General features: G+C 38.3%; 1 protein-coding gene across 7 annotated transcripts in view; it reads left to right on the forward strand.

Annotated features, from left to right (window-relative positions):
• LOC135586604 (DNA mismatch repair protein MSH5-like) overlaps positions 1-23,943 on the forward strand; it is a 28,870-nt gene that overhangs the window by 4,534 nt on the left and 393 nt on the right. The window contains exons 7-34 of one of the 7 annotated variants that reach the window (XM_065188878.1): positions 375-529; positions 670-771; positions 845-872; positions 936-967; positions 1,049-1,106; positions 1,205-1,291; positions 2,205-2,261; positions 2,545-2,640; positions 4,690-4,791; positions 4,893-4,937; positions 6,220-6,297; positions 7,905-7,955; positions 8,046-8,127; positions 10,230-10,303; positions 10,368-10,464; positions 11,049-11,145; positions 11,279-11,368; positions 11,501-11,565; positions 11,634-11,692; positions 12,810-12,886; positions 12,974-13,060; positions 13,128-13,189; positions 13,308-13,369; positions 15,432-15,485; positions 15,565-15,650; positions 15,739-15,770; positions 15,884-15,907; positions 23,766-23,881. In XM_065188878.1, the coding sequence (XP_065044950.1) occupies positions 375-529; positions 670-771; positions 845-872; positions 936-967; positions 1,049-1,106; positions 1,205-1,291; positions 2,205-2,261; positions 2,545-2,640; positions 4,690-4,791; positions 4,893-4,937; positions 6,220-6,297; positions 7,905-7,955; positions 8,046-8,127; positions 10,230-10,303; positions 10,368-10,464; positions 11,049-11,145; positions 11,279-11,368; positions 11,501-11,565; positions 11,634-11,692; positions 12,810-12,886; positions 12,974-13,060; positions 13,128-13,189; positions 13,308-13,369; positions 15,432-15,485; positions 15,565-15,650; positions 15,739-15,770; positions 15,884-15,907; positions 23,766-23,881 (2,055 nt within the window). Of the gene's footprint in view, positions 1-374; positions 530-669; positions 772-844; positions 873-935; positions 968-1,048; positions 1,107-1,204; positions 1,292-2,204; positions 2,262-2,544; positions 2,641-4,689; positions 4,792-4,892; positions 4,938-6,219; positions 6,298-7,904; positions 7,956-8,045; positions 8,128-10,229; positions 10,304-10,367; positions 10,465-11,048; positions 11,146-11,278; positions 11,369-11,500; positions 11,566-11,633; positions 11,693-12,809; positions 12,887-12,973; positions 13,061-13,127; positions 13,190-13,307; positions 13,370-15,431; positions 15,486-15,564; positions 15,651-15,738; positions 15,908-23,765; positions 23,882-23,943 lie in introns of those variants that run through there. The other 6 variants (XR_010514522.1, XM_065188879.1, XR_010514524.1 and 3 more) reach the window with 6 other exon arrangements.

The raw sequence follows: 23,943 nt of genomic DNA on the forward strand, positions 1-23,943 counted from the left end.
AGTGGCTGTTGCAGGCTATTAAAGAGATGCATGGATCCCATCACCCAACAACATTTGCATTTGGATTCTTGCATCCGCGAATGTTAATGCAGGCTTCATGAAGGATCCAAACCTTTCCTTCAATTATTTTATCCCAATCATCCAGAAACACCTTAGAGATACCATTTGATTCAATATTTCTGCATTTTATTTTGGTTCTTTTAAATGGAAGACAATGTTTCTACTCTATATCAATGTAATATTATAAATAACGTTCTATTATTTTTGCTATATAAGTCTTTTATAGACTCACAGCTTTGTATATATATTAATTTCTTCACAAACTTCCTATATACTTAGTTGATCATTTGAAGCAACCTGCTTATTACATGCAGCTTAACTCCATGATGGACCTAGGAAGTGAAGTTCAAGTTCGTGCTGCTGGTGGTCTTCTTGCTATACTAGAGAACGAGAGGCTCGTAGATACATTTCAACAAAATGAATGTGGCTATTCATCAATAACAATTGATTGCATGTCACAAATCTCATTTTATCCTTCTTGTTTAAATTGTAATCGTAGTTTGTTATCTGGTCATTTTTTGCTCTGAGACAAGCAGTCATCCTTTTTTAGTGCTCAAGTGCATAATTTAGCGATAGAAAGTGCAATTTATTTCTTACATCAAGACACAGAGACAAGTTTCTCAAACTTGATGCAGCTGCTCATGAGGCATTACAGATTTTTCAAGTTGATAAGCATCCTAGTGACATGGGAATAGGCAGAGCAAAGGAAGGGTAAAGACGAGGCTAATCTGATATATACTGGGATATTTTTATAAAAATAATAATTCTACTTCTCTTAGTGCAGGTTCTCAGTTTTTGGAATGTTTAATAAGGTATGAGAAGTTCAATTTTGTATAGTTGCAGAAACTTGGAACTAATAATCTTTTACCATTTAGTGTGTTACACCAATGGGAAGGAGGCTTTTGAGGTAAACCCATCAAGCCTATCAAGATACACTTTTATTGGTATCACATCCAAGAGATTCGAAGTTCTCTTATGTTTGAATCAGGGCTTGGTTCTTGAGGCCTATACTTGACCTTGACATGTTAAACAACCGTCTGAATACAGTATCCTTCTTATAGCATGATTTGGTTTTCCCATAAAACTTCTTAGTAAACAACTGAGCATCTAAAACAGAGTTGTAGTACTTCAACAAAATGGACAGATATCATTTTTCCTTTGCTGTGAAGAAGTGATGTCTGCTTTACGTGAGACGTTAAAGACTGTAAGAGATGTTCCCCACATGCTCAAGGTGACTACATGGCCATTTTTTTTTGTTGTATGCTCTACCAGGGTGACCATATTTGTATCTAGAGCTTATTTTCATTATTTGTTGGATATTTTAAATTAATCCAGGAGAATTATTCTATTATTACAATCTTAAAACTAGAAGAGCTTGATTCTATGTCAAAAGAACAGAAGTGAAACTAATTTTATTGGTTGTCAATAAATTTGCTGATGAGGTGAAATACTATTATTGGATTGTAAGTTATATTTTTTCACGTGTTTCTTTTATTTCATTGTTCCCTTCTATATGATGACTGTGCAAATGGTTGATAAGTTGTAGATCATGAACACCAAGTCCTCTTGATGAGTATGGCGTTGCCTAGTCAGCTCATAGAATCTTGGAAGAATTATGACATGTCTCTTGGTCGTACAAAAGGTTATAGTGGGATAAATGGCCAGATTAACTAATAAACCCTGCAAGAAGATTGAGATATGTCTCTTTCTTGTGAAAAAGGATGTACATGACATTTGAATAGCACATTCGTGAGCCCCACAACTCCACATGGCAACATAGATCTCTCTTGTTTGAGAGTTAACTCACAGATCTAATGCTAATTTATGGTTTATGTTATCCTGCTTTATTTCAACTTATTCACCTGCTGATGTAAAGAGTGAAACTTATCATCATGTTGATCATTTGCAATCCATCGAATTTTGCAGCAGATTTATGAATGCTTTGAATCACTGCCTCAGATCTAAAATATGCCATTTTCTTTTAGTTAGTTTATCTAGTAAATGCTACATTTTCTCCAAGTGATAGTACACATTTCTATGACATATTATAACTGTTTGTTGTTTTTATTTATAATTTTCTAGATGTTTAGTGCAAATGACTATATTTAATTTTGCGAAAACTGATGATTCCTTTTTTGTTGTAGAAATTCAACTCACCTAGCTCTTTATGCACAACCAGCGATTGGAATGCATTTTTGAAGGTGACATGATTTTTTTTCTTCTGAGTTATGCAACAAAATTTTCTTGTTTACTATTTTATTGAATTTGTATTTGGCACCAAGTTTACCTTAGGGAAACGCTTCATCTGTTAGCTTGGTTATTCCAGAACCAGCTGCATTATCAGAAAATAGTCTCTTTAGTTGCATTTCTCACATTATTTCCACTTATATTCTTGTACGTAGGATAAGAGCAAGCATCATTATGTTTCTAGTAAATATTCATAATTGCGGTTTTTGGGTTTCATGGATTGACGACATGCAGTAGATGCCATCGGTAGGCCTATATGCAATCTATGCTTGGCAGCTTGAGAATATGCAAGTTCCTAAAGACAACAACAGCAACAACAACAACAATAAAGTCGTAAGTCCCAACTATTTGGGGTCAGCTACATAGATCTTTTGTCGCCAATTAAGATACGTAAAAAGCCACATGTTTAGTTAAACTCAAAGTACTTAAATTTTTATTTATAGTTTCTATTAAGGCCTTTTTAGGTCTTCTTCTACCTCTCCTCGTACTACTAATATTAATTATTTCATCTATTCTGACTATCGCATCTGGAGGTCTCCTCAGCACGTACTCATATCATCTTAAATAATTCTCTTATCTTATCCTCTATATCAAAGTGATACCTAGTTGTTCACGAATAAAAGTATTTCTTTTCCTATCTTTCCTAGTAACTCTATATATTCATCTCGACATTCTCATCTCGGCAACACAAATTTTTTGTATATATTTTTTAACTGCTCAACACTCAAGTTCCTAAATGTGTATGGAAATAATTTTCTAATTACCATTTAGAAATAACTGCAAGCCTTTGTCTCCTACTATTATATAAAAGTTTTGATAACTTATCTGTGACATTTTTTTGGATGTTAATAAAAACTACATAAATAGAATTGAAGGAAGGGAGGATAAGTTTGAGATGCTGACAATGAGTAGGCTAACCTTTTGTCGGTCTTGGCCTTAAGGGTTGCCGACTGACATGACGTAGTGTCACTGATCACCATTGGTGAGGATTTGATAACTATTATCTTCCATTATCTTCGAAGGGTCTTTGAACCTATGCAGAGCTCCTCTGTTGGATAGATAAGAGAATTAGAGTATTTAGTTTTGCTCATTCTCTTAAGAGTTGAGAAGGCAATGGTTACTTGACTTCGCCTGCCTCCTCAAGGGTTGTACTCAATGCATCGAACTGGTTACTGGCCTTCACTTACTCTTTGCTCATACTTCCGAAGCATTTGAAGTGTTTGCACTCCTTGCGTTGAGTTAGCTACTGTGATTCATCTTAACCAGCTAAGTCCATGACAGTAGTGTTGTCGTAAGTCCTAACTAGAAATGTGAGGTAGTGGAAACTCTTTCTTAAAGATGCAGTGAAGGTGACCAACTAATTTGAAGTTAGGAGTGCTGTGGGTTTCCTTGATCTTTACCCAAACCAATGTAGGAGCAGTTGAAGCTGGACATGGGAAACAAAAAGAAGCCTGTACTATATTTGTGACAAAGTAAAATTTGGTGTCTGACAATTGCCACTATTAAAAAAAGGTGTATTAAATTTTCAAGGAGGTGTTAATAGAAGCAATATCATATTTACAGCTAAGTAAAAATTTTGGTGACTGTCAATTGCCAATAGACAACCAAAAGGTGGACTTGTCATTTAAATATTGAGATGTTAGTGGCAGCAAAAGATTGGAGCAACGAGAAAGAGTTTCATGCAGCATCACAAGAGATGCCATGATCCTCTGTTTATCATCACCTTTGTACTACCTATTTCTGTATTTCATATAACTGTTTAGCTATGATCATGTGGCTGTTCAGTTGAAATTGGGAGGTTTTGTACTTCCTGGTCCTTCATAATTATATTGCAGATGAGGTTTCAGATACGAGGACTTGTAAGATTGTAAGTGGTTAACCCCTTGGGTCTTGGTAATGAAGTGGTGTGCTGCTACGTCTGGTAGCTGTGTTTAGGAGAGGGAGAAACTAACACTGAGGCAGGGTTTGCCTGTTACCAAACCCTGTTGATATTCTAGTCTCTGGGATTGGCTGGAGACTCCAAGGAGAACCAGAAAAGGTGCAGCTATTGAAGGCTTAGTAGAAAGAAACTTTTGACATGTTTAACAAAAAAAAAAAAAAAATCAAACAGAGTGGAAGAAGGAAAAGAACTTCCAAGGCAAAATCAGGAATTTTGTGTGGACCATATAGAATATTAATCAGTGTATATAAACTGCATGTATCTAATGATCTATTGTTTTCATACTTATGCTTGTGTCTAAAATCTGATCTAGCAGTGCATGGTTAGGACCCTTTTCCAAGTCTCACCATATTTTATGCACTTTACCTTTTATTATGTTATTTTGCATGATTGCTTCGTGATTGCAATCTATATGATCAGATTGGTGCCCATTCATTTTGCAGTGCATTTGTTCTCTGTTGCACATAAACAAGATCTTTGAAGTAGGTATTTCAGAATACCTACAGGAAAAATTAGAATACCTGAAATTAGACTTAGTGGAGAAGGTATGAATATGTTAATGGAGATAAAGTTCATGTAAATAGCATCTTTTTATTATATTGATGATTAAAAATTATGGCTTGACTTTGGTTTTGATTTCTTTTAGGCAAGTTCCTGCATTACAATGGAGTTGGTTTATGTCTATGATCTGGTGTGCATAAATTTCCTTTAATACTTTTCTCCTTAGTTTTCTTTGGTGGGTTTTTGTGAAGTCCTTACCTTACTATTATAAGTCAGCAAAAGTGTGTCCATTTTCTTCTTCTGTATGTAACACAGTTGGAAGTTTGGAAGTTGGAACTATTCTCATACTCATCATCTCCTAGTATGCTTGTTCTTGTTGAACATATCTATAAACCATTGTGTTTTCATCTTAGTAAGCAGATATTGGTTGCATGTTATTAATGTATTTTTCTGCAGTTTTTAATTTATACAAAACATTTGGCAACTTCGTTTCAATGTGAGATAATAATGCGAAAAGTGGTATACAATTTATTAACATTAACCTACTTCTCCCATAAAAAAATTTCAGACTTGGTGTTTTAAATAACTTTTTTAGTAGGCAGGCTATTTAACAAAATAACTAATTCAAATGATTTATGTTGCTTTATTATATTTTATTTTTAAAATTTTTGTATGAAAATTGCAGTGAGTGCAATTTGTAGTTTATCAACAATGATTAAGTTGTTATGAGCTTATTAGTTAGATTTCTTCATGGCATAAACCTCAATCAAATTTCGAAAAACTAGTTACACTGGTATGTACCAATCAGTGTTTACCAGTCCAAGCAGGAACCGACATCCGAACTGACAATTTTGCTTGGTCAGATTTGAAAATGATTTTTTTAATTTTTACAGCTTGTCAACAACTATTGATTGTCAATAACAGCTCTTCCTCTCTGGACCTCTCCTAATCCTCTTCTTTTCCTCCTCTCCTCCTTCTCTGCTCCCCCTCCCATCTTCTCTCCTTTCTCTTTGGCTCCCAGTATATATCGCACCATACCAGTGAGGCCAGAGACCGGTATGGATCTTGGACAGAAAGTTGGAACCTTAATCTTACATTGTACTTGTCGGAGCTTATATCTTATCATAATCTCTAAGCTCATCTTTCTATGTGAAATGCCATTTTCTTTGACATGTTCCCAAAGGTAAAAAGAATTATATTGGTAACATTGTCATTGTCAAAAATTAAAATGTTACTTGTTATGCGAATTTTGCATTTATTTGCATCATACTTCAGTTGCATTGAACTTCATAACATTAAGTTTTGTGCATGTAGAAACCATGTTTGTTTCCATAAGAACTGAAATGGTGTAGGAAATCTAAACTTTCTGATTGATTTCTTCAAAAAGCTGATCTCTAATAAACATTTTATCACAATATGTTTCATTTTTTGTCCTAATCTGTACCTAGTGTTGCATCATCATTACTGTGCAGGTAATGGGTGTTATTGATGTTAAGCGAAGCAAGGAGAAGGGATATGAGACGCTAGTAAAGGAAGGACTATGTGATGAAGTTAGGATTCTATTTATTTTATTTTCTTAGTAGAATAGTGAGATCTCTCATTATTATTGTGTTTTTCTCCAGGTTGATGTAAAACTCATTTGGAGTCTCACCCATTTGCCATTTATTTTGTATCTTTGCTAAGTTTGCAGATACAACTTTTGGCTGACATCATACATTCTCTTAAAAATTAATTTCTTCCATCTTTTCTGTGGGCCCTTAACATCGTATTCTCAATGAGCTATATCGGTTCATTTCAGAAATAATATTATCCTAAGAATAAACATCTTATATTATGTTATTGGCTGCATTTCTTTTAATGTGATCTCAAACTCACTGCTGTTTGCCAGTTAGTTAAGTTGAATACTTCCAAATTCATTTTATATTAAGTGAAGCTAAAAAATTTATTTTGGAATCTGCTTTGTTGCAGTCACAAAAGTCATTGCTATTTTTTGACATAAAATGATTAGAGTATCATTCTTCTAGTCTCATTTATGAGGCTGTAAACTAGAACAACCAACACTTCTTGTTTCATTTTATGGAGATATTTAGAGTGCATCATTCTGATTAGTGCTTCCACACAAAAGGCTCAACAACATCTTTTCCACAACCTAATGCATAGTCTAGAGTTATTGCTATTAGGTAGGAATATGAGCTCATGATCTAGTGGGGCTCTACATTGTGTTGTGTCTCATGCAGTATCCACAGTTTACCTTTCCCATGAGGGCGCACTTATAAAACAAGTATCACCCTAGGTCCACTTCTGTGCCAATTATCATGACCTATTTTAATAGAAATTCTGACCTACAAAATTGGATATATCGTCTAGAATCATGTTGATTAAAATACTTAAGCTAAAATTACTAGAAGTGGGCCTATCTTGATCCCTACATAATCCACTATCAAAATTAGATATATCGTCTAGAATCATGTTGATTAAAATACTTAAGCTAAAGTTACTAGAAGTGGGCCTATCTTGATCCCTACATAATCCACTATCAATTCCTGATACAAGAGGACTAGAATTTCACAATTTCCATCTATTTCTTGCCTAAAGTTTAATCCAAATCAGTATCCATTTTATACCTATTTCCTTTCCATATCCATATTGAACAAATATAACAAGAATTGATAGTGGATTAACTGATTAAAATTGACTAATAATATGGTTTTTCCAATGTCTGATCTGTATCCAATCCATATTCAACCATGTTTTTCAGGCATGTGATGCACAGTTAGAGCTGATTTTGTGAAACTGTAGCAACATGACAGCCAGTCTTGGATAGCATTTTTCTACTGATGTGGTGTTGGCGTAACATTGAGATGAACAATGTTATGAAAGATGAATGATGCCATATTAAATATTTATGTTTCAAATTATCTGCATGTTCAGAAGTGTTTCTTAATGTCATTCATCAGTGTATTAATGGATACAGAAAGTTCTATCTGGGATATAAGAAATCGATCTCTTTTTGTCTTATTTCCATATTTTTTATTAAGATGGGAAACTTGCATTTCACAGCAGTATGGCCGAGGAAATAATTTCTTTTAACATTTTATTTACTATATCATCTTTGTATCACGAATTGTAGTATTTAATTTGATCTTTTCAACTGTAGTTGGATGAGCTGAGAATGGTTTATGAACGACTGCCAGACTTTCTAGAGCAGGTAATAATTTTTTTTTGTTTAATATCAGGCAACAAAAATCTTCAATTTCTTAGTTCTGGTTTTGGTTACAGTTAAAAATATGCTTTTCAGGTATCAGCTTATGAGAATGCTTCTGTTCCAGTTCAGCATGCGTGGAAAAAAGCTTCATCTATTGTTTATGTACATCAAATAGGTTGGTCATTGTTAGTTTTGTTTTTATATGAATTGGCTTTGACATATTTTCTTCGTTGCGAATAAATTAACTGCAAAATTTCTAGAGAAGAATGAAACTGTTTTCTGTGACAATCTATCATATCTCCAAATGATGGCATAGGTTGCTCCAGGTTTTAGTTCTCGATTGGAGGAAAATGTTATCCTCAATTGAGTCAGAAGAAGGCTGAACAGTTAGGGTTAGATTTGAGTCTAGAAGGTCCATTAGGCTGTCATGATTGGTCAGTCCATTCTATTGATTTATTTAAATCAATGCCAGTTATGTTTAACTCGGTTAAGTGAGGCAATCAAGTCTATATCAGGGGACAATTTGTGTGATAATATATGATTCTTCTTTCTTTTCTATTGAACTATTTTGTTGGACTGTCATCACAATTTACCATTGGTAAGTCTGACGATTCATACCTAAAAGGGTGGGAAATGAAGTTGTAAAGAAATCTGTGGAAAATTTGGAATGATCTATGAAGAGGACAAAAACGTAACGTCAGGTTTGCTGCAATAGCGTTTTCATCACTCCTAGCTAGCTGGTAGACTCACTAATTAGGTATTACACTCTTCTTTGTAGACAGGAGCAATCTCATTTACTAGCTCAACCTTTTTTGATGTCATTAAGCCTTAAATTGTACTTGAGATTGTCATGGTCAAAATGATTTGATCAAGGACTTAAAAACTGGTTGGACCACTCCATACCGATCTGTATTTATTGGCCTGGCTAGAAAACATGACACATTAGATGATTTTGCCTGTTTGATTCAGAATCAGGCTTACTGCCTGGTTTAACGTACTGGATGGTAAGCCTATTACTCAACACCTCTATTGTTCCTTAAAGCAAGATATGCAATACCGTACCGTACCGGTGTTTTGAGGTTGGCTCGGTATGGTATGGTACCGGTGTATCGAGTGGTATACTAGGGCGTACCAAGCGGTACATTAGGGCATACCGAGCGATACACCCTGTTGTACCGAACAATTTTATATATATTTTTTTTCATACTGTAGCATTGTAGCACTACTACAGCACAGCATTGCAGCACTGCTACAGTATAATACTGTAGCAATGTAACGGTACCGGACGGTCCGTGTACCAGTATGTCATCGGACCGGTACATACCGCCCGTACTGGGCGGTACCATTCGGTACTGCATACCATGCCTTAAAGGAACTTCCTTTTACTTTTTTGACAACTATCTCCCTTTTTTTGTTTTTTTCAATCTTTCCTCCCATGCTCATCTCTCTCTCTCTCTCTCTCTCTTCCACCCTTTCTTCCTATGTTTATCTTTATCTCCCCTCCTCTCTGTCGCCTCACCATGGTCTCTTTGCCATCTTGCTGCCATTACTCTGCCCCCTTGCCAGCCCCAATGCCGGTTCACTCGGCTTCAGTTTGCCTTCTCCGCCACTGCCTCCACCTCCTCTTCTTGTCTCTTCCTCTGCCTCATTTTCTTCTCTTCTTTCTCTGCTCCTGTGCTGCCTTCAACTCCCCTCTACCAGTCGTCCTCTTCCTCCTTCTCCTTCTTCTCATCCTGCTCTCCTCTCTCCTCTTTGTTGATCCTCCTCTTTCTCCTCCCTCCTCCTCCTCACCCCTTCTCTCCTCCTTTCTCTTGGTCCCAAGGATCCCAAGTCGTCCCCTGTCAGTATGCTAGTCCATATGGAAATGTACCCGTCCAGCCACTGATTGATATCAGCATTTGACCAGAACTTTAAAACTTGAATTGGATAATATGAGAAAATATCTTTGGCATACAAAATATTTTTATAGTGAATTGTTTGTTATATTTTTCTATTTTGAGTAAATGTTTTGTAGAATTGTTTGATACCTATAAGTTAGTTTTCACTTTGTTTGTTTGTTAGATATCAAATTGACTGTCAAATTCAGATTTAGCTTGAGACTGAATGAATGGAATCAGAATGTTCATCACTTTTATGGTACAATATGATTTTATACATGGTATTTTGGCTTTGGACAAGGGAAGGCTTGTATTTGTTACATGGTACTTCTTCTAAAGTTAGAATACTTGCAGTTCTATCATTTGTTTATCCTCTGTCCATTTATTTTTCTTTCATTAGGATACTTGATGTGCATTTTTGATGAGAAGCTTAGCGATGAAACATTGGGAAAACTTCATGATTTTGAATTGGCTGTAAGTACTTACTGATTCTTGATTTGTTTCTATATAACTGTAAATTAACATGAAAGACTATCAGTTTTCAGAAGATGGAGATGAGAAAAGGTTCTTTTATCATACTCCAAAGACAAGAGAATTGGACAACCTTCTTGGAGATATTTATCACAAAATTCTCGGTATGGATACTTCACTCAAAGAAAGAGTGTTAATACCTTCTTGGAGATGAGAAAAGGTTCTTCTATATTGCATCAGTTCTTTTCTTCTTTACATTTTGTTTTTTAAGCTCATATTAAATCATTTTAGATTATCATCTTGTGAATTTTGAATATTATCCACCCCATTGATCTATAAAGAGTTGCCAAATGCACTAGGTTCCCTCCAACAGTTGTCTCAAGAGAGTCGAAGTATGCAGTCTTACCCTGCAAGGAGAGAAACTATTTTCACGACAAACCATAGTCACCCAGGTCGTGTCCGGGCAACCTTACTGTGACACCAACTATCACCTCTACCCTTTTGGTTCATAATTGAAGCAATACAAAATATATCATGAGATTTGATCATCTCGTTTTAGTGAACGAGTTCCCCTAGATTCAATTTTTAGATGTGGATACAGTAATAGCAATTGTCAGTCCTCATCCTTAATCTATATCAATGTCTTTCTATGTTTCATATCATTGAATTATTAATAAAGTATGGTTGTTTTACACTTTTACTACAGCTGACCTTGTACCGTGAAATGATATCCTCGAATTTTGTGCAGATATGGAGAGAGCAATTATTAGGGATTTGATCACTAGAGTACTTAATTTTGTTCCCCAGCTAATCAAGGCAGTGAACTTCGCAGCAGAACTTGATTGGTAATCCTTCTTGGAATTGAATGTCTTTCTTCAACATCATTTCGGCTAAGCCCATTTATCAGTCGATTTATTTTCCACACTCATTTTCCTTTCTACAATGTTTAATATATACTTCCTCTAAAATTTTCATTAGCATTTTATCATTGGCATTGATTGCTCATCAAAACAATTACGTGCGGCCCATCTTGACTGAGGATACGTTTCTTGATATAAAGAATGGCAGGTACCTTTTTCCACTTAGTAAAGGATTTTTGGAATCTAGGTAGTTTACCTTAATAAGAGTCTATCTTATTGAGGAAAGCAACAGTGATATAGTTTCCAATGCTACTGCCTATTTATTCCCTCGATATATCAGACATGCTTTGCAGGAGATGACTGTTGATACTTTTGTCCCCAACGACACAAAAATACTTGATGATGGTAATAGCTGTTTAAATTTGTACATGCACCATAGTAAAATATAAATGTAATTTTTTCCTGTTTCTCAGGAAGGATAAATATCATTACTGGTCCTAATTATTCAGGAAAAAGCATATATGTCAAGCAGGTGAAACTATGTTCTCATCTTAGTCAAAATTATTTTCACTTATGGTAAGAAGTAACATCTGTAAGTACGAGACAGAGTTGTTCTTGTATTCTTTTTAACTGTTGTAAAAGTCAAGTTATTTACCAGTTGGGTTTCTGCATCTGCCTCTCTCTGCTTAACTGTTGAACATCTCAAATTAGGGAAATGAACTGGCCTTAATACATATTTATGCTTAGAGTGTTAGATTCAGATTTATGCATCTTCATACCTGTGAGTCCTCATGCATTCTATATAGGCAAGTATCTCTTCCTATCCCATCTCTCTCTCTCTCTCTCTCTCTCATGCGATGTCTCCATCAGCACCAGCTCACCATACTCTGCTGACAGCATGTACAGAGTAGCCACATGAATGGTTGAATATGAATAGGCAGGTCAGCATTGCTAGGGAGACAAGAAAAGATAAGAAAATTTTGATGACTTATAGTAAAGCAGTCATTAATCAAAGTTGAAGACTATTTTTACATGCTACTGCTTCCATCACACTTTGTGGCAGTTTATGCTGGCAGAATGATGATATTCCTGAGTGGCCATCATCCTTTCAATCTGTTGATTGGCCTGCCATCTAAGCCCATCATCATTTACAAATATATGGAATGATGCATCCTACTTTCAATCTGTAGATTGGTCTACCATCTATGCATGTGACATATTTTCTTATCAAGTTATCAATCCTCAAACCGATGCAATTATGATTCTTCAACTCTTTGACATATTGACTAATTTTGACCAAGTTCTAGAAGATCAGGAACATCTTTATAAATCCGAACAGCTGCTAGAAGAAGCTAGTCAAAGCCTCCAGAAAGACAAGCAACTGAGATAAGCAAAGACTAGACCAGTTCATTGTTACTTTCTTTTTTTTATCCTGATTAGTGAATGAAATGCTATCCATTCAGAAGAAAACTTTTACACTGTAATTTAAACAATGTCTATTTTGGTTGTTAATCTCATTACATCCAATTAGTCTGCATCTGTAACTTGTTTGTACAATAGTATGACATACATATTACAGTGGTAGAACACTTATGTTGCTGTATGTCAATATGCTCATATTGTACCTGAAAAGGCAACTTCAATTTCAGGTGGCTTTGGTGGTTTATCTTTCTCATATTGGAAGTTTTATACCAGCTGATTCTGCAACTATTGGGATCACTGATAGGTTTTATGCGAAACAAGCCCATGACGTATAACTTCATTCATCTTTAAACTTTTTTGGTTAATTAAAGTAATGGTTTTCCTTTTATAGGATATTCTGTGCTATGGGAAATAAGCCTATGACCACTGAACAATCTACTTTCATGATTGACCTTCATCAAGTCGGCATGATGCTTAGGTAAACTCAGTATTCATTTCCATCATCTGGCTTGCAGCAATCTAATGTATAACTGCTGAACTTTCAGGCAAGCGACATCTCACTCCTTGTGTTTGATGGATGAGTTTGGTAAGGGAACTCTCACAGAAGGTTAGGCACTCAAAACAATATTCTGTGTTGAATATTTTGCCCAATTGCTAAATTTTAGGCATGCTAAACAACAAAAGCTTACACACTTTTGCTTGTTTGCTCATAAATATTTTCTTAGATGGCATTGGGTTGCTCGGTGGAGCTATTAATCATTTTGCAAACTATGAGCATCCCCCAAAGGTTAAACGACTTTTTATACCTTGATTATAAGTAAATTTATGAATTTGAAAGCCACTTATGATAAGTCAACGTGAAGTTTAAGGTGAATTCTGCACTCTATTGACATGGTTTTCATTCCATATGATAATAACTTTCTTGTGTAGAATGTATGTTGTGTATTAATCAACATGTATGATGCCAACCCATGTTCAACAAAGAAAGAAATAAAAGGATAATAAATAATTAAATAAGAAAGTTTTATCCCCTAAATGAATTTTATTGATAAGAAGTTTATCTCTGCAAGAACATGGTGCTGCTTCTATGAGAAATCTTGCTAGAAGTAGGAAAACCTCCTAAAGAATCTCATAGAAAGAAATATTAATGATTAAAAGACCATTGTAATCCATATTTATCCAGCATATTTAAAATAATGAATATGGCTTTTCTATAATTGCTAAGATTCCTTAAAGAGGATTCTCTGTGTTAAATTGAGCTCAGGCCTGAAAATGGCCTAGAGCAGCTCTGCTGTTTGAACTTTCCAGATTAATCAATATTATTGAGATGTTCAAAAATAGTGGATTTCCATTATACTTCACTTAATTTCATCAGTTGCCATCAGTTATCCGTCAACCCTGTCATTATGAGCTTACACATTGCTTGAGGGTTGAAAGAGTGGAATTGATGTTCAATAAAGACCTAGTGGCCAAGCAAGGTAAAATTGACAATTGTATATAATTAAGCATAGTACTAAAATATGCATAATTTATCTAATGAAGGTTTATATTAGTCATTTCTGTTGTTATGAATATATGGATACATGATGACAAACATACATGTCATCTTAGATACTAACACGTTCAATCTGTTTGTGTGTGCGTGCGTGTGTGCTCTTTTATATGCATCTTTAAAGGAAAAACATCAGCAACGGCCACAAGGCCTTAAGAATATGTACATCAGCAATGATAAGTAAGCCTCGAGTGCACATATATCTTGTGTGTTGTAATGAACAAAAACAATCATGTGGATGTGTAAAGATGATCTACTGTTCTATTGGAAGGTTCAAGATTTTAATTGTTTCAATGACAAAATCAATACACATTCCAAGATTTTAAGTATTTTCTAGACTTCTAATTGAGGTTCCAAAACTTTTGATCTTGATATTAATGTTCTTAGCTACATGCATGATGAAATTAAAGAATCTAGACTTCAAGTGGACTATTTGTTCTGTGGTCTTAATTCTATAGGCTTTTCACAACATCTAAACTTCACTGTGGATGATCTGTAACTGGTGGGGTAATCTTACATAAGAATATGATGTATTTCAAGATTTCCAAGGTCATTTAGCAACAGTACCATGCCACAATAGTCCATGATGGTACACAATCTGCTGTATGGTTGACATGTCATTCCCATGTCCATCATGTGCACACAGTATTATCTCTCTGTCCTTTACAGGCATCTTACATCTGTGCTTCTCATTTGTCAACTGGTCTGGATGCATGTCTCTCGGTTGGTACATGCCAGTTTGACATCCCTAGTGGCATGAAGATAATGTGCAATCAGCAGTCAAATATATCCCTGATTGTTCAGCTTGTCAAGGGATATGGCTTCTAGGTTGTGATTACATATTATTTTGAAGAATAAAAAATATTTCTATAAAAAATTCTAGTTTTAGCATCAGGTTGATATTTCATAATTTCAGGTTCCAAGGTACTTATACCCTTTATGTTTTAAGTTCTCTATTATGTCTGTCTTTTTAATGTGAATATATAAAAAATCTTACACCGTAGCTTCTTTCATTGATCAGCATCATATCACATCCAAGGATGTTCAAAATGTTGGTTGTAATATTCTGCTGCACTGCTAGTTGGTCAGAGCATGTTAATGCAACTAGGAGTGCACTGCTAATAGGTCAAAGCATGTTAATGCGACTAGGAGACAATTTTTTCCCCAAAATTCTTAGAGATTAACAACAAGTATCTCTATGTTGTGTACTACATATTTTTTTACTTTACTGCCCACCATCACCAGCTGGTATGAGTTATTTTATCTAATTATTAATTCATTGTCTCTATTCCTTCAGGTACTGTTGTGTACACATTTGACAGAGATATTTGACAAGGATTGCTTACCACAGGTTTAAATGATTTTGTGAAACCATCTTATTAATATCATCCTCTCCTTTCAAGAAGTGACTTGTTTACACACTTTCATAGTCTGAAAATATCAAATTTTACACGATGAGTGTTCTGAAAACTGATAACAATTGCACGAGCACTGAAGACATCATTTTTCTATATAGGTATATTGCTGGTTTTTCTTCGGCTCTTTGGCTATTCTACCTGACAATTTTTTGTCTTTTGTTGCTAATTTGGGTATTTCCTGTGAAGGCTTGTACCTGGACAAGCACCCTTAAGCTATGGTAGGTCAAGTTATTTGATTTTACTTATCATGTGGAGTTGTGGACAATGTCGATTCTTTTGGGACACAATTTTCCTTTTTCCCCCAAGTGATGAGATTCATCTGATGTTGCAGGACTTCATTGTGCTAGGCTTGCTGGTATGCTTCAGGGAACCTTGCATATCTTGTGACATATTTTTGTCAATTATTTCTGAGGCATGTTTTGCTAATGGTACCAATTAGTGCTGAATGGGAACTGTTTAGCTTGTTTCTAGGGAAATTTTGCCTGGATATGCTTGGTAGAGACTATAGAGTATCAACTCCAATGGTCTTAAGACAAGTATTCTGCATTAAGATGGAAAACATGAAAAACCAAGTTCAATGAAAGTAAGAAAATTGCTAAAATCATTAAAATTTAATAGAATAATGCTAGCCATTCCTTAGCTATTCTTCTAGTAGGATTTCACATATGAAGAACAATGTTGCTAAACCAAACATCAGAAGATTCATGGTAAATTGATCATATTACTCTTTAGGTTTCCATCCTGGATGCAAGTGAAGGACTTGTTACCATGGATCATTTTTTTGCAAACATGGATATTGGAATGAGATTTTCTGTACCATATGATCTGCACATATAGGATGTGCTTGCAAAAATAAATTCTTGGACTTGTGACCTCTACTGGTTGACTGAACGATGAAGTTCAGGTTTGTCTGTCTAATGTGAGTGCCGTTAGACTTCATGTTTTGCTCAAAATTTTTCAGAACCCCAGCCCTATGTGGAATCTTATGTCAGATAACAACAACAGAACAAATACTATGTCTGGATGGGCATGGTGGACCATTATGTTTGAAGATATCTGAAAGACAATTCTTTGAAAAGTTTCTATTAATTGAGGAAAAGTTGAAGTAAAAATGATGAAAATCAATCATAACAATACTGAATGCAACTGAAGAGTGCAAATAAATCAAGAAAAATCAACAGAAGGTATGGCAAGATCAAAAGAAGTGTGCATGGCAGAAGATCGTAAATCTGAATATTTGGAATTTGAGGAAGAAATTGAATATAGGTTGAATTGACTGTGGTTCAAGTGAGTTTATCTTTAGAAGTGAGCTTTGAATTCCTGTTCCTATGAAAGATGGGAATCTTTGTTTTCATTACTTTTAGATCAGATATCCTGGCAGATTAGATCAACTTGCTTGGCTTGCTCTACAAGCTTCGTTCTTTTTTGAGACTATATCTTCCAAATACAAAATCATCCAAACATGCCGTGGTCAAAATAACAAGGAATTTGTATCAAGTTTTTCAATTTTGGATACAAGATTTGCACATACCATGATACAATGTTTGATGCCCCAAACAGTATGAAATGGGTGGTATGTATGGGTCCACTAGTTGACCGGTACATGGACCTGCCCATTTCAGGTAATATGCTGAAATATAGCCCTGAATCAGTTGACATGGTATGTATTGGCTGATACGATTAAGACTTGTCCTGCCTTGATCAATACAGGTCAGTGTCAATTGAAATTTGAACCATACCAACCCAAATTGAGTTTAATGATCAAATTAATCGTTTGGCCCTCTTTTAGGGCTTAATAAATTCCTGTCCCTCCTTTCACTCTTATTTACTCTCTCATTCTCAAATTTTCTCACTCTTATTTTTAATTAAGTTCCTAACATGCTAATTCAAGATCAACGAATCACTCCCTCTCGTGCAACAAAGTTGTTCCTCGATGGATCCGAGATGATAAATTCAACTTTCCTCCTTATAGCCTATTCATTTATTGGTTAGATACACTTTATGCTTATCTAAATACAATTTATATATAATTTATATACCAATATGTTAGGAAAAAATCCTTAAAATATTTTTTTCTATTTTTTAGCCATTTTTTGGCCCTTGTCCGAAGGCCGCTACGTACCAATTTACCGACATACGAAATCGATTGGTATATACCGATCTGCCCAGGGATCAATACCATCGGTTGGCATGGCACGATGGTCCTTGCCATAGTACAATGAAAGGGGAGTGCAAGGAGGAAGAGAAGAAGGAGGCGAATAAAAAGAGCACACTGACACGGACTTAGCTGGTTTTGCCTAAGTCGTGCGGCACCCTTGCGCGTCCGTCCGCAAAGGTCAGCCTCCCCGAAGCCTCCCATTGTCCCTTAGGACCAACAAAAGAGAGAACGGGTTAAAGAGAACGCCTCAAACGGGATCCACAAGCAAACATGTCCGAAAAACACTTCATAGACAAAGCAAATTACAAACAGACTTTACAAGCTCTGAACAGTGGCACAACAAAGGGTAAAATGGTCCATTACAGACCGAAAAGCTCTCGAGCGTGTCCACATGACACAATCTTTATTTACAAGCCTAAAGAGGCCACCAACCCAACTAAAATGGGACTATTAAGCCTTCGGCCGCCCCTTTACATTCTGTTTTGGCATGAACATGCCAAAAGACACGGACATACATAAGCATTACATCAAACACCTTGTTTAGAAGTTTGTCCGTGACATTCTCCCCCACTTATCCCTTCGACGTCCTCGTCGAAGCCTTTGTGAACACTGCAACTCTTCGCCTTTGCTGAGTCTTCAATCTTCTGCTCCAGCTGCAATGCGCCTCCTGGCTCCCAGCTGCTCTCCGCTGCTATTTTTGAGTAGTCGAACCTTTGATCCGCCATGCTGCTTCAACTCGCCAATGACTCTGACTCTAGTGTGGGGTTGGCTGAGTTGTGTTGATCCTCGTTGATTCCTGCGGATCCACCAAATGAAGGAAAAGACCATTCTTACTGCGCCAGTTTCTCAAAATTTTCACATGCTGCTTGAACTGGGTGGATGCTTGTTGGAGCTTTAACGAGCATCGCCTCGCAAACTTCTGAAGTTTTGGGTCCTTCCTCCACAAAATCTGCTCATTGACTCTTCTTTCAGTTAGTTGTCACATCCAAGTAGGTTCGCATCACTTCCGCTTTCGATTGGCATTTCGTTGGGAAATGAAGCGGACAATCTACTCTCAGTAGCACTGATCACCGTTGGTGAGGATTTGACAACTATTGTCTTCCATTATCGTCGAAGGGTCTTTGAACTTGTGCAGAGCTCCTCTGCTGGATAGATAAGAGAACTGGGGTACTCGGTTTCGCCCATTCTCTTAAGAGTTGAGAAGGCAAAGGTTACTTGACTTCGCCCGCCTCCTCGAGGTTGTACTTCATGCATCGAGCTGGTTACTGGCCTTCGCCTGCTCTTTGCTCACACTTCTGAAGCACTTGAAGTGTTTGCACTCCTTGCGTTGAGTTAGCTACTGTGATTCACCTTCTCAATGCCATTGAACTTCTGGAATGCAGGAAGTTTTCACCCCAACTTGGAGTAATTCTCTGATAGATGAGGTCGCCTCTAAGATTGTACCGTCTTCTCCATCAACCCTGCCGCCTACTCCACTGAGTAGCAAAGGTACAGCACCACGTACTGCCTGCTTCGTTCCTTGGTCGTGCACTCTTGCATGACCCGAAGTCCTTCACTTACGGCTATCTTGATGAGAAACTTGTTGACACCGGTCTTACGAAGTTTCTTGGCCTCTGCCCTTCAGCCTTGTCTCGGTACTTGGAGATTGCCTCTGCATGCTCCACCTCCTCGGCCCCTTTCACGACCAAGCGCTCTCCCTCCGTGAGAGCAAGGGATCAATGACTTTGACGGAAGTCCCGCCTCTGCGGTACCATGGCGCTGCCATGCCCATGGCCCTACTATCCGTCGCCTCGCATCTACATCCCTTTTCTTCACAATCAGTAGATATGCCTTCGTGACACTCCTCTGAGTCCACCTCCATTCTCACTGATTGCTTGATTTTGGGTAGCTAAGTCCCTCAGGACTTGTCGTCGCTTCCTCGCCCCTTTCGACCTCCTGCTTCAACACCTCTGTGTTCTCCAAGCAGTCTGTTTGGTCGATGGAAAGACAGACTGCAACTCCCATGCATGGCCTCTGCCATCACATTGTAGGGTTTGCACCGATTCTGTTCTCCTTAGCTTCCTTGGTAGCAACGTTCGCTTACTCGACCTTGTCCTCTGACTTGTCAGGCTCCCTTAAGCGAATATGAGCTCTGGAGCAGTCCAACTCTCCAGCTGCTTCGATCATACCTCTGCATGATCAAGTCCCTCTCATGGGACTCACTGGTACTTGCATTCGAACTTTTCCCTTGGTGGAACCCAGCCCCCATATGCTGATGACCAAGGTTTTCATCCGATGCAAAATTCGGTGCACGCCCGGAAGACCCGCCTCTGCGGTACCATGGCCTTCACTCCTTGAATCCATAGCCCTTCTTGCCGTCGTGTGGTTCACCAAAGCGGAGCTCCCAGTAGCTCCCGATCATACCTCCATATGATCTAGTCCCTCCCGGGACACTGTCGTGTGTATCGCATTGCCACGAACTGTCCCACCACGATCCGCTGCACCATGTCGCCTCCTGGTGACATCTCCATTGCATTCTGATCCTTGTGGAATAAACTCGAATTGTGAACCCTCCATGTGTGGCCTCTGCCAATACATCGCAGGGTCTCCTCCACCTTCGATTTTGTTCGCTCCTTTGGCAATCGACCTTCATCCACCCACTCTTGGGTCACACCTAGATGAAGCACCGCTCTAGGACAGTCCGTCGCCTAGAAGCTCCCGAAGTCCACCGACTTCGCTGTAAATTGTGCACCATTGCCTGGATCCTGGGCCTCTGCCCCTACCAGCACAATCTCCGCTGCGCACCGCTTCCTTCATAGCAACTCGAATGGCAACACTATGGCATATTCTTCAAGAGTACCCGCCTCTGCATCCTCTTGCCCCGTGCTAAGGCCTTCTGAACTCAATTTCGCCTCCGCAAATTGAGTCGCCTTAGTTCCTCCATCAAATGCTCCTCCGAGATAAGGTGCATGTGCCCCGAAGCTCCCTTCGTCTTTGGCACCATGCAAGATGAGTCTGCTCCGTCAGAATGAAGGACCCATGGAACAACATGATCTTACTCTTGCCTCTGCAAGAGTTCATGTCCTTGACCTCTGTCTAAGGAAAGCACTGTGCCTCTGCTCCATGTTCCAACTTCTATGCTGGCTCCCTTCAAGCGGCTTGAGTACTTCGCCAAGTTACCCCCAAGTTGCTCCGCTCCTCGTTTTTTTTTTTTTTTTGCGTTGAGTTGATGGTGGCCCTCACGCCCACCATTCCACGGGTCAGCCCTCCCTTGAGTCCGATCTCCATATCGACTCTAAGTGTGCCTTCATTTAAGTTGCTTCAGGTCGCTCCCCCACTTGATCTCGCAATGCATCCACCCATGCATTCTCTCGAGCGAGATCATGTGACAACTCCTCGCTGCTTGCTCGGTCCATTGAGCTTCGTGGAGTTGTTGTTTGTGAGGTACTCCTCCTCAACATGTGAAGTCCGTCTCACATGATTCTCCCTCTGGAGAGCCGAGACTTATCCCTCCTGGATAACTGTCCCGTTGGAGCAACATCTCTCTTCGTTTCGGAGACCACCATCCCCTTGGACTACTCCGATCTGCTGAACAAACTGTGCATTGTTCTGCCTCTTGCAAACGCACTTGCTAGATTGCGCCTCCACGTCAATACAGCCACCGCTGCACCCCTCCAGGCCTAGCAACATGCTGAACTCGTTGCACACTTCAGCCTCCTCCGGACGTATCCTTCGCATGCCGAAGAGAAAGTTTCAATGCTCCATGGCGCCGAGTCTCGGTCGCCTTGGGATGGCCACGAACAATCCATCGTCCGCATACAAGCCCATGCACGAGTACCGAATTCTTCGAGTTAGCAATTCCCCTCACCTCTGTGAGCTTTGCACAACTCTTTCGGTCGCTGAGCAACTCATTCCACTTTGCATGGTCTCGTCCTTTTGCCAAGCGCCTCGCTTGCCTTGAGCACCATCAAGTAAAGTTGTCAACGTTGAGCCGTAGCTCAAACTCAGCCATCCCAACCTTTGTGCGCTCCAGATTCTTCCAAGCTTGCCTGTTCTCGTGGTGCCTCTTGCGCGAAGGGTTGGCCATTCCTCTGAATGCCAATCTCAGATGCCCGCTCCTCTGAGCGACTCTTTTCCCTACATCTCCATGCCCGTTTTCCCTCAAACGGTCGCGCATGTGCTGACTGCCCTCAACGCAGCCCCGCTAGGTCCCCCACGTTTGCATGTCAAGTGTTTCTATGAGTGCTTGTCCCGCTCTGATACCATATGACACGGACTTAGCTGGTTTTGCCTAAGTCGTGCGGCACCCTTGCGCGTCCGTCCGCAAAGGTCAGCCTCCCCGAAGCCTCCCATTGTCCCTTAGGACCAACAAAAGAGAGAACGGGTTAAAGAGAACGCCTCAAACGGGATCCACAAGCAAACATGTCCGAAAAACACTTCATAGACAAAGCAAATTACAAACAGACTTTACAAGCTCTGAACAGTGGCACAACAAAGGGTAAAATGGTCCATTACAGACCGAAAAGCTCTCGAGCGTGTCCACATGACACAATCTTTATTTACAAGCCTAAAGAGGCCACCAACCCAACTAAAATGGGACTATTAAGCCTTCGGCCGCCCCTTTACATTCTGTTTTGGCATGAACATGCCAAAAGACACGGACATACATAAGCATTACATCAAACACCTTGTTTAGAAGTTTGTCCGTGACAACACGGTGGAAAAAAGAAATTGGAGGTGAGGAGATGGCAAAGAAAAGGAGGCGAGGCAGCAATAGGTGGAGGATGAGGGAGGAGAGTATTGGTTCAGTGTAGGTGATGGTGGTGGATGGGGGCCCAAGGGTGTTGGCGGCACGAGCAGATTGCATGAGTTGAAGAGAGAGAGAGAGAGAGAGAGAGAGAGAGAGAGAGACGTGCACAGGTTGGGTTATTAATTTTTTATAAAAAATATTAATTAAAAAAAATCTGGATTACTGCTCGGTGCAAGCCTATTACAGGGCCTAAACCGATAGGTAAACCATATTTTGGAAGTGGCCCACCCGGTTTAGGGCAGTCCACTAGCAGACCGATATATACTGGGTGGTACATATTGGACCACTGGTAGGCTGCTATGTATTAGGTGGTACATATGGGTCCCTTAGTATATGGAATCGTGAGCAATATTATCAAAATAATAACAGTATTATGATTCATGCAAAATTTACATTCACATCTTACATCTATATTTAATCTGATACAGATCTGAATCCATCATACTTTTGATTCATATCCATACCGAGCAAATATGTATACTAAATATTTATCCATCAAAATCATGTTGGATTAGTATCCTCTAATTTAAAGTGAATACCATGTGTTCTTTCTAACAATCTGTATCAGATTTTACCTTATAGGCTAGCACTGGCACACACACAATTGATGAACATGCATATGCTGTGTGTGATAAATGTTATTGAACTCAAGTTGATTGATCACAGGTCTGGCATTAGGCATACACAAAAATTGCTCACACATACTGTTTGATGTAAATTGAATTCAATATGATGGACATCAGATGCTGATGGTAACAAAGTCCTTGAAAATTCAATTATGGTACCTAAAATCCTTGCACTCTAGCATGGAACTGTACATTTTAAGATGGATTTTCACTGCCCATCACTCAGTCTGATGGACCTTTACTTCAAAGAGGATTCTTCAAGATCAGCACCTTTTCAAGTTGCACACAAATAGAACCTTTGTCTGAACTAACACCTAAGGAATATTTCTTTGTCTTGATCCAATACCAACAGATGAATGACTCACTTTCTGTTGTACACATGCATAAACGTGTATTAATATTTTCATGCAGGATATTAGTGTAAAATGATGAATAAATAGTATTCTTCTAGATTATACTAGGTCCAACATACTACCACAGCAAGTAACTTAATATGACCAAGTTTCATTTGGTTTAAGTTATTCATTTGTGAAACTTGAAGATAATTTAGTATGATGTATTTTAAAATAAAAAATAAAAAGGTCATATTTTTCTAATTCGGATCTCATTTATGAATGTACATGATGCTAATTCCATTTAGGGGTCCCGGAAGAGGTTGTTGAAAGAGCAGCTGATATTTTGGAGATGGTCAAGACTAGAAGGCCAATTTACCGTTTCTTGAACCAGACATTATCAGCTAAAGACCGCCAATACCAGGTCATATTTTGTTAAAGTGATGACATGTGCGATGTCCTAGTAACCATTAACTGGATGTTTTA

The sequence above is a fragment of the Musa acuminata genome, chromosome BXJ1-6, assembly GCF_036884655.1.
Source record: "Musa acuminata AAA Group cultivar baxijiao chromosome BXJ1-6, Cavendish_Baxijiao_AAA, whole genome shotgun sequence".
Lineage (NCBI taxonomy): Eukaryota > Viridiplantae > Streptophyta > Magnoliopsida > Zingiberales > Musaceae > Musa > Musa acuminata.